At 30.2% G+C, this 11,941-nt stretch overlaps 1 protein-coding gene across 1 annotated transcript in view; it reads right to left on the bottom strand.

Moving 5' to 3' along the window:
• Positions 1 to 5,228: 5,228 nt before the first annotated feature.
• The window catches only part of LOC124419252, a 118,411-nt gene continuing 111,698 nt past the window's right edge, over positions 5,229 to 11,941 (bottom strand). The window contains exon 8 of the mRNA XM_046947877.1: positions 5,229 to 5,387. Coding sequence (XP_046803833.1) covers positions 5,229 to 5,387 — 159 coding nt within the window. The remainder of the gene's footprint in view (positions 5,388 to 11,941) is intronic.

The raw sequence follows: 11,941 nt of genomic DNA, 5'->3' as shown, positions 1-11,941 counted from the left end.
ACCGATTTTCTTGAAATTTTCACGGCGTATTATTGTATTACTGGAATAGGTAATAGGCTACTTTTTATTTTGAAATTTCAAGTGGGCGAGGAGCCACGCCCACATTAGGAAAATATAAAATTTGTATATTTTTGATAACTAGAGTACATAAAGGGAGCTCCGCTTCCCAAATTTCCAATTTTAATATTTTTTAAGATTATATGTGGCATCACTGGATTCCTTAAGCTTATAAAGACATTTAAAAATATTTTCCTCTCTTCTTTCTAGAAATCGGATGTATACTGTAAGAGTAAAAGGGGTCACAAAAAATCGCTTTGCCTATTAATTATATAGATATACAAATTTTGTCGGAGCCACTTTAGTGTCAATATGAAAAGTGGGCGGACTAGCGTTAGCGGGCGCGGCATATAAATTAAATACAAAAATTCGTTTATCTGGGAAACTAATACAGTTAGAATCTTAAAATTTTGCATAAATAACTCTAACATCCGTGTAAATATTTTGGGAAATAAATTGGCGGACTACCCATGAAGGGAGCAGCACCTCCCATATTAATTAAATACAAAAATGCGTTTTTATGGAGATAATATAACAGTAGTGTCCCGAAATTTTGTATGTGCCACTTAAGTGTCAATATGATTATTTAGGATAAAAAGTGGGCGGACTAGAGTTAGGAAGCGTGGCATCTTCCACATAAATTAAATACAAAAATTAATTTAACTTGGAAACTTATACAGTTCGAATATTAAAATTTCGCACGAATAACTTTAACATCCATGTAAACTTTTTGCTAAAAAATTGGTGGACTACCCATCAGGAAAGCGACACCTTCCATATTAATTAAATTCAAAAACTCGTTTATCTGGAAAACTTATACAACTAAATTCTTAAAATTTTGCACGAAGAACGATATTAATAATCATCTGAATATTTTTAAGAAAAAAGGAGCGGACTTTCATCTAAGGGGCTATAAGCCCCCATATAAATTTAAAAAAAAAGAAATTTTCGTATATCTGATTATAATATCTATTATAATTATCTATTATTAAATTTTACTTGAAGAATTTTGACATTCATCTGAACGTTTAGAGTATAACGAGCGAACTTTCAATGGGGACTTGACATCTGACATATGAATAAAATACTAAATATTGTTTATCTAGAAAAATATAGAACTATCTAAGAAACTTTTAGAGCTATAATCTTCAAACATTTAAAAAATGTGAAAATGATAGATAAAGATTGGCGAACTTGCAATAATTTTCTTGGTATCTCTCATATATAACATATTGTTAATCTGGAAAACTATTGTTGTTAGAATTTTCAAAATCTTTAAGTGGGTTTTTTATTTATACTGAATTATTTTTTAAGAATATAATTATATATTTAATTTTAGTAAGTAATAAATAAATAGAACATTAATGTATTATTATAGAATTTAAATGAAATATATTGTCATCAAGAGAAATTATAATAAACCTTTAAGAAAAATTTTATAATTGAGTAATTAAGTAAATAATTTTTTTGGTTATTATGTATTTAGTCTCGATTGGGTATTAGCTAGTCTGTAGATAAATATTAAAATGTTTCATCTCAAAAATTAATTTTGTAGATATTTTAAAATTTAAAAAAATTGCATTGTTTCATATTCTTATTTACGAAATTTTGAAAATAGCATCTCCGATTCGGTGCTATACCACCAATAAAGTTTTGAAAAACAAATTTCAACATATAGGAATAAAGTAAAAGGGATATTCATTTATTTAAAATGTAATTTATAGTAAAAAATTTTAAAGGAATTGAAAAATCCGATTTAAAAAATCATGTTTATGGGGGTGCTAATGTTTTGGCAAATTTTGAATAAATAACATTTCTGTTACAGTTTTTAAAACACCTACCAAAACTATAAGAAAATTTGTCTCCTTTTTAATAACTAGAACTACATTAAAGAAACCTTCAATAAGGGGGTGCTTTACTTTGGGAATTTGCAATACAATAGAGTGCAAAATTTATTACTAAATGATATTAATTTTTTGGGAGCACATACAAACATTTATATATATACAAGCTAATACCCGGTGTACTTCGCTACCTCAATCGAAACTAAATACATAATAACCAAAAAAAAATTATTTACATAGTTACTCAATTATAAAATTTTTCTTAAAGGTTTATTATAATTTCTCTTGATGACAATATATTTCATTTAAATTCTAAAATAATACATTATTGATCTATTTATTTCTTACTTGCTAAAACTAAATATATAATTTTATTCTTAAAAAATAATTAAGTATAAATAAAAAACCCACTTAAAGATTTTGAAAATTCTAACCACAATAGTTTTCCAGATTAACAATATGTTATATATGAGAGATGCCAAGCAAATTATTGTAGTTCGCCAATTTTTATCTATCATTTAGATAAAAATGATAGATAAAAGATAGTTCTATATTTTCCTAGATAAACAATATTTTGTATTTTATTCATATGGGAGATGTCAAGTCCCCATTGAAAGTTCGCTCGTTATACTCTAAACCATAGAGAAACATAGAGGGGAAACCTGTCAAAATTTTTTTGAAAACATAAAGTAGGCTGTTTACACATATGGGTACTGTGTATTCAACATACCACCTGTTTGATTTCCCCACAGTCATTTGTCAAATTAAATGTAAATAAATTAAATATTTTTAGTTTTGTATAAAATATCAAAATTATGAATGTATGTTTCCGTATTCGTCTGGATTTTAATTTTTTGTCTTGTCCCGGTTATTGCAGTGGTCCCTTCAGGATGGCTGTGGTTTAAACATAAAATTACGGGTTATATCTATTCTGTATAAGTTCGGTGCTGTTGCCGAAAAAAACAGATATATAAGTGAATATGCTTTACTTCACGTCGTATTGGCCTTATAAGACCACTGGGTAAGCTTTTGAGGCGACTCACCACCACCACTTTGTGCTCCTTAAACTTTACTAATGTACTCGAGCTACCTAATCTCTGACCATTGCTTAACTACCGAGATGCAAAAACATCACTTTAGTTTTCAACAATGAATGTGTGATTCGGCAATGGCACCTACAGACGTAATCAGTGGATATACTGTGGTCTGGTACGGACAGAGTAAACCCTAAATATACCCTGACATGGAAGGCAAATTCATTGGTATCACATTTATAAGATACTTTACATACATCACCATTCAACTCTGCACACCGACACACTCATTGAGACCAACATCTGAGTAAGTAAGGTCCGTATAACCCTACATCCATCCCGTATGATATACATTTGACACCAACTCATTTCCAATGCTGTTATCTCAGCTATAGCACCGAACTTATCCCGAATTATAGACTTTACCGTGCACCAGTCTTTTCACCAATATTCTCTTCCCGGGTTTAAACCGCAGCCACCACGTACATACAAAATGGAATACTCCAATAACCGGGACAATACAAAGATGGATGGCATCAAATTATCCTGGCAAACAGGGAAGAGTTGGTGTCAAAGGAATAGGTTACTGAATGAATCAAGGGTATATGGATCTCGCCACACCCAAATACTCGTAAGAATGACGAGTGTTTTCTCTTGAATTTGGGTCACCTACATCTGTTTATTTTGCCAAAGTTATGTAAAATTTAAAAAATAAATAAAAAATTGTTGTGATGATGTCAGAATAATAAATTAAAATGTCGTTACCCAGCAAACACACAGTGTTCATGTAAAATCTAGAAAGGTTGTAAATCAAACTATTTTTAAATCTTTAAACTCTAAATCGAATGTAAACGTTAAATCAGTTTCTCTTTTAAAGAACAGTTAATGTTTAATATTAAATAAAATTAATAACATTTTTAAAACGTTTGATTATGTGTTTGTTGGGTTATTTAAAATATTGGGAATATACTAATACTATCATAAGTTTTTCTACTACTACATTCAATCGACTTAGGTTTTTGACAACAGACTTAGGTCCTTGACAGCAGAGTTTCCGCTCTATATACTCTAAACGTTCAGATGAATGTCAAAATTTTTCAAGTAAAATTTAATAATAGATAATTATAATATATATTATAATCAGATATACGAAAATTTCTTTTTTTATTTATATGGGGGCTTATAGATGAAAGTCCGCTCTTTTTTTCTTAAAAATGTTCAGATGACTATTAACGTTCTTCGTGCAAAATTTTAAGAATTTAGTTGCATTAGTTTCCCGATTTTTTGAATTTAAATAATATGGAAGGTGTCGCTTTCCTGATGGGTAGTCCGCCAATTTAATACCCAAAATGTTTACATGGATTTTAAAATTTTAAGATTCTATCTGTAATAATTTCCAAGATAAACCAATTTTTGTATTTAACGCCACGCTCCCCTAACGCTAGTCCGCCCACTTTTTATCCTAAATAATCATATTGACACTAAAGTTGCTCCTACAAAATTTGATGACTCTAACTGAAAAATTATCTCAAGAAAAACGAATTTTTGTATTTAATTATTATGGGAGGTGTTGCTCCCCTCATGGGTAGTCCGTCAATTTATTAGCAAAAAGTTTACATGGATGTAAAAGTTATTCGTGCGAAATTTTAATATTCGAACTGTATTAGTTTCCAAGTTAAATGAATTTTTGTATTTAATTTATATGGAAGATGCCACGATCCCTAACTCTAGTCCGCCCACTTTTTATCCTAAATAATCATATTGACACTTAAGTGGCACATACAAAATTTCGGGACACTAACTGCTATATTATCTCCATAAAAACGCATTTTTGTATTTAATTAATATGTGAGGTGCCGCTCCCTTCATGGGTAACATCCGTGTAAATATTTATTTCCCAAAATATTTACACGGATGTTAGAGTTATTTATGCAAAATTTTAAGATTCTAACTGTATTAGTTTCCCAGATAAACGAATTTTTGTATTTAATTTATATGTGAGGTGCCACGCCCTCTGACGCTAGTCCGCCCACTTTTTATCTTAAATAATCATATTTACATTAAAGTGGCTCCGACAAAATTTGTATATTATAAAAATATACAAATTTTATGAAATTTCAAAATAAAAGGTAGCCTATTACCTATTCCAGTCATACAGTAATACGCCGTGAAAATTTCAAGAAAATCGGTTCAGTCGTTTAGTTCAACATACAAACATATATAAATCCTCGTTTAGTTCAAACATACAAACATATATAAATCCTCTTTTTTGATGATGGATATAAAAATACAATTACCTCCATACTGGAATCCAAAGTTTCCTTGTATCTTGTAAATGCTTCGCAAATTTGTTATTTTCACATAATGAAAAATGATGACATGTTCCACCATCCTCAGACATGGATGTTACACCATTAAGTGAGACCAATGCTATTTTAGATAAGTGGTCTATCTGTAAATTAAAACAATTTGAATATAGTAACATATTTTATTTTTTATTTATTTCAATACGAAAATGTACAACTTTTCTTTTTTCAGTTTTAATAAAAATGAAATGTCAAAGAACAAAAACAAATTTTTCGTTTTTATTTTCGGTGTTTTAAATAAATGAAAAGTTTGAAGTTTAGTGAGTTTTCACAAGTTTGTTTTATGCTCTCAGAGCTCGTCTGTGTGAAGATAATAAATTTTTTTTTGAAAACCATATAGTGTTATTGATTTCCGTTATAATGCCAATATCTTTACAACTTTTTACAAAATAAAGAAATATTACCGTCAATTTTTTTTTTTTTTTGGTAAAAATAATAATTTTTGTACGAAATGTAGCTGTATATACATACACATTACCTAATTAATATACAAATATTACAGTGTTGTTGTTGCTTTTTTAACAACGCATGAAAAAATATGACATTTTTTGGTGAAATTTTCAGAGGTTGTCTCGGATTTTAGCTCATATCTCCGTTATTTACCGACCGATTTTGCTGATTTTAAATAGCGATCTTCTCGAAAGCATGTCTAATAGAATTATTGAAGATTCGGATCTCGCCGATATCTGGGGTCCTCTAAAAACTGATTTCAACAGAGTCGGAAAATTATATTATAGAAATTACAATCGGAATGACAAACTTATATATACCCTTCTTACGAAGGTGAAGGGTATAATAATAATGTCAAAAAAATAATTTTTTTATTTATTACCTTTTGAACAACTGTGTTTATTTGTGTGCTGCTACTAATACATTCTTACCAGTTGGGTCTTTGACAGGGGACTTAGGACAATTAGTTTTGCCTATATACTACTATATGTCAATAACAATGAACACATTTTTTTTAATTTGATTCTATTCTTTCAGAGTCATTTATGTGTATTAATGAATTCCAAAATTTAAAAGTCCAATTTTACTGAAGATACAAATGAGGTTTGTTTGGTTTTGAAAATGGGCAATATCGGTTCACTTTTTCGTATAGCACCCATACAAGTGTACCTCCAAAAACAGCTTTAACGGGCTTTAAAAGCACGAGTATAGCGATGAAATTCGAGAGAAATAAATCTCATATGAGTTAAAATCTTTCTATAATTTTTTTTGAGTATCGGTCCATAATTGACCTTTTCCCCTATATAAGGTCTCCTTCAGCAAATGTCTTTAACACTCATTACCGGCCCAAAAATGCTGGTATAGCGATGAAATTCGGTATAAGTAAGTTTCTTACGAACCAAAACTTCTCTACCAATTTTTTTAGGATCGGTCCATAATTGACCCTACCCCCCATATAAGGTCTCCTTCGGAAAATCACTATAACGATCATTACTGTCTTAAAAATAAGAATACAGCAATGAAATTTGATACACACAAGTTTCATGCAAGTTTTGACTTTCTCTACTAAATTGTTTATGGATCGGTCTATAATTGACCCTACCCCCCATATAAGGTCCCTTTCAGAAAATGACTTTAAAACTCATTACTGGCCTAAAAATTCGAGTATAGCGATGAAATTCGGTACAAGTAAGTTTCTTATTTCATCCTACACCACCCCCATATATGTAAGTCCCCTTTAGAAAATTACATTAACGTTAATTACTGTCATAAGAATGCAAGAACAGAGGTGATATTCAATGTAAACAAGTTTACATGAAATCAGTCTACAAAAAGTTATTAGGATAGGTCAATAATTGACCATACCCCTAATAAAGGGTCCTCTTTAGAAAATTTAATGAATAAAATTCAGAAAATTACTAGTACAGCGATGATAATCGACATAAGAAAGTTTATACTTAGAAACATAATTCTTCATTCGGAATTTAATGAAAACTAATCTATAACTGATCCTAGTCCCTGTAAACAAGCTCTATACAAAATGAAATATTTGTACACAATTTCATGAGTATCGGTTCATAATTGACGCATATGAGGGTCCTCTTCAGAAAATTACTAATACGATCACGATTTAAAAATTTACCAAAAATATTTTGTTTTAAAAAATTAATATTTTGTTATTTCAAAATAGCTCAGTCCATAATTGAATTTCTAAATATCGCACTGATATTTATAGGGTAGCATTCCATTTACGGTATATGGTAGACATTTTGATGGTGGGTATATGACACTCTCATTTGTTATTTTTCATAAGTATTTAGAGTTGTACTTCGACGGACCGGTTATTTAACTCTACTGCAATACCTGTTCATTGTACAAACTCCTTGGGTACATTTGTCTTTCCCCTACGATACGTCAATAACTAGTAAAAGAGCTAGTTATGTGACTGACTCCCAAGAACCCATTTGAAGATTGCATCCATTTTACTACTTTTGACTACCTCTTCACAGTTTCTTTGTAGACTACCAAGAGTGTTTCTAACAGTACAAAATAATAGATACTAAAATGAGAAATAAAAGTTGAGGTTTCTAACAAGTGTTGTAAGCAATGTTGCCTTAACATTTTTTTTAAGCCAAATTCTAATAAAAAATAACCAAATTAAGAAAAAAGTAAACAAAATTATTTTATTTGTTTACATTTGGACATTAAAATAACAAATTCATTTTCTGAAGTGGAACTATGTTAAATTTCGTCGCTAAACTGTTATTATGAAGACAGTTATGAACGTTAAAGTAATTTTCTGTACGGGATCTTATATGAGACGTATGGTCAATTATGAACCAATTCTTATAAAATCTGACAGAGATATTTTAGTTCCTTTAAACCTTGATTATGTTGAATTTTTGAGCTTTAAAGCATTGGTGGCCAAATACATCTTCTAATTCCATTACTCTATAATTTTATTAGCCGTTTTTTAAGAACATATAGTTGATTCATATTTGAGAACAATGTAAATATATGCCAAACATTAAAAATAATAACTCAAGATTTAAAATTTGAATAGTATTATACAGTGCTTTAAAGGTATTTTGAGAGTATCAAATAACACTCGGGAGTATCACGGTACTTTTCAACATTACATAGTATCAAAAAAAGTACGATCGTACCAATTTTTCCATCCCTGATTCTCAGCAACAAAACAAACTATAAACAAAACAAAAACAATTTAATTTAGTTGTTCTCTTTATGAAATGATACACAGAGAATATTTTCAAAAGCCATTTCAAATTAATGTATAAATATTTTTTATAGAAAAACCTATTAGACATAAGTATAATTATTTATATTTATATTTGTATTTTCATTTGTTCAAGCAATTAATCGCTAAAAATGTAACGATTAAACGATCGACTGTTAATCATTTGAATACCTATTAGATAATTTAATACATACAAAAACAACAACAACAATATACGTACATACATCAACACATTTTTACATCAAAATGTGAATCAATACATACTTTTATCAACAGATACATACAACAATACATACATTCCTTCCGTTGCACAGTGGGGCAGAATGGAAATTTTTTGGAAACAATACTTTGTGTACTGTTGGTGTTAGTTCCCTCCATGGATACAGAGATACAAGTAATTTAGAAATTTCAGATGTATATTCCTCAAATCGATTTCCATTAATTTTATCTTTACTATTCATTGCCATTAAAATAGTGTTAACTCTTCGAAGCAACTCCTTGTCGATTCCAGTTATTTTTGAAGTAATTTCAAAATCACGAAACAACCCGGAAGTGGTTTGTCGATGTTTAATCCCATCTGAACTTTAAATTCTTCTTGGATTCTGCTTTTTTCCGCAGCTCTCAGTTCTTTCAATTCTTCACTATTTTTTGTTGATTTAGTAAGATTCTCTGGCACACTTCTATATTTGAGGTCGTATGCTATGTGTAAAAAGTAATCCATTAATCGTATTCTGGCATGAAGTGGTGAAATTCCGAAAGACAGGACTTCTTCATTAATACTTCTGCTTTTGTTTATATTTGAGAATTGCGACTTTTTCTCATTACATATTGAGCATCTCCAGAAGGAAGAAGTTTCTGTTATGGCATTGCTGACCTTTCCATCAATCATTGTTAAGCTTAGCTGATATGATACGTTAATAGAGAATTCCTTTATTTTTAGGCAAATGGGCTCCAGTGCATTTATTTCATCTTTTAAATATTCCACTAAATCTTTTGTTGTTTTCTTTGACTCCTTTATATACTCAAATCCAATGGGTCTACAAAAATTTTTTGAACCCGGAGTTGTATTGATCCATATATCTTCAAATGAATTTCCGATGCTTGACGATGATGGATTAAGGGAATATGAACGAATTCGTAATGGCACTAATGATGACATAAATACACTTTTGTAGTCTGCTAAGGTCCAACTTCTGCAAGCTTGTTTGTATTCTGGAAGTGCTGATAAACCGTCACATCCCCACTTACACATTAAGACAACATCACAGTTATGAATTTTCCTTAGTTGGTCTTCTGAAAAGTCTGACACAATTCTTGATGTTGTGTTTTCGAGCAAAGATGATATATCAATACAAACTTCCACATCATTAACAGCAATAGGTGATGGTGGGATAGTTTGCTTTTTTCCTGGATCGCCTTGTATGATGGTAATATATTGTGTCCTTTTCCATGCAGAGCTTTCCTTAATATTTGGTACTTATTTCGACTGAGACCCAGTTCCAACATAAGCGCTATTGCTTCCTCTTCAGTAAAATTTGATTGTGATGTTGAAGTTGGTATACTTTCCACAATTCGCTTAAGTTGTTTTGGTGATGCATTAGGAAGAATAGTTGCAATATGTACGGCATTAATAGGTTGGTTTTCCTTTTTCAGCATTTCGTTAAATGTATCAGCAATTTCCTCATTTGAGATTGAAAAAAGTTTTTGTGTGACCCTCTTTTTATGACTTTGAACATAAGTCTTCGTATGACTTGCAAGGCGCTCCTGCTGATGTGTTGTAAGTTGAGATTTCCGTAGTAGTTTCCATCCAACTACAAAATTTTAATCGAAATTTCTTTTGATTTCCATCCACAGACTTACTTTTTACATCAAAAAGTTTTCAATTTTTGATACGCCTGTTTTGACTACTTTTCTACTATATGTACTTAGTTTTTATATAATTTGAAATGTCATCAATTCTTTCTGACCCTTTTGAAGATACACTCCATAAAACGGAACACAACTCTTCGTACTTTAATGTAATCTTCATTGTAGATTTATTAAATATGGTACTTAAAATCTGAGAAGTTTACTTATATACCAATTCTTGTCATTTCCGATACAGGTATTTCAAAGTAAAAAATTACGAACTGTCTACCTATTAATAATTAGGACTATATTACTATAACCTGTAATTTAGTCATTGATACTTCTTATTAGTGAATGAATCGAAATTATCATTACCTATATATTTTTACCTACATGATCATAAACGAAACAGAACGAAATGATCTGTCGAAAAAATTTAGGTAAAAAATAGTTATAAATTTCTGAAAATTTAAGCATAATAGGACCTTTCAATTATAAGGGAGAGAATTTCCATATCTAACTAAAAAAAGATATTAAGGGATAAATATGGACTAAATTGTTGTAGCTATCTGCGACCCTATTAAAATTTTGATATAAATCATAGTTTTAGAAATTTAACAAATATATGACAAAATCTTTATTTATGAACAAAACTCAATGAAATCTTCAACGCTTGTTAAATTTGTCATTTAAAATAAGAAAATGCAAAAAAAAAAAATTGAAAATGTCAAAGGGCATCCCGCAATTCCCAAAAATAGGAATGAAAATCCCAAAAATGGGATTTTTTACATTTTTGCCCATAGGGTCCACATTTCTTTCAGGGCTGGGAAAATACTTTTGGAGTAAATAGAAAACATATTGAGGTTTCCAAAACTGCTTTCAGTTTTCTGATCCCAGCTTTGGGATTTTAAAACTTGTCGCCCAAATTTGAAGTTTTGATAAAATAAAATAGGTCATATTTGGAAGGACGCAGTGGCAACATTTTCAAAAAATAGGACAAGTTTTTTTTTATATGTCGTAGGTACCCTACTTTGACCCGCCACAGTTCCGTCCTTGGGGCATCTGCGGGGTTCATCTTCAAAACTTAAACTCGAATACTCCTTGGCTACGCTCACGCCAAATTTTATCCCGATCGGATCAGCCGTTTAGAAATGCTAGATTTATTTCCAAAAAATTTCCATTCTGCCCCACTGTGCGTTGTTTATTTATAATACTAAGTAATAACATGAATAACACAAATATGTACAAACATATATTTTTTTTCAGTGCAAAGCACACATATTTTCATTTATGTTCTCTTTATATTTTGCACTAGGACATATGCGTTTTAGACATTCTCTTTCTGGCCACCGCGGCTTTAAAGTCATTTTCAGAGGAAACTTTTTATGAGCAATAGAGTCAATTATATACCAATCCTCATAAATTTTGACAAATACATTTCCAATAAAACTTTTTTATATTGAATTTCATCGCTATAGATGCTTTTTTAAGCAATATAGCAATATTCTAAATAGGGCATAATATGGAGGGTAGGTGAAATCGTTGACCGATATTTCGATTTTCAATACCAATCAAACTGGGTCA

The sequence above is a fragment of the Lucilia cuprina genome, chromosome 4 (assembly GCF_022045245.1).
Source record: "Lucilia cuprina isolate Lc7/37 chromosome 4, ASM2204524v1, whole genome shotgun sequence".
NCBI classification, from domain to species: domain Eukaryota; kingdom Metazoa; phylum Arthropoda; class Insecta; order Diptera; family Calliphoridae; genus Lucilia; species Lucilia cuprina.
The sequence above is the reverse complement of the archived record's forward strand: the minus strand, read 5'-3'. Positions and strand labels throughout refer to the sequence as shown.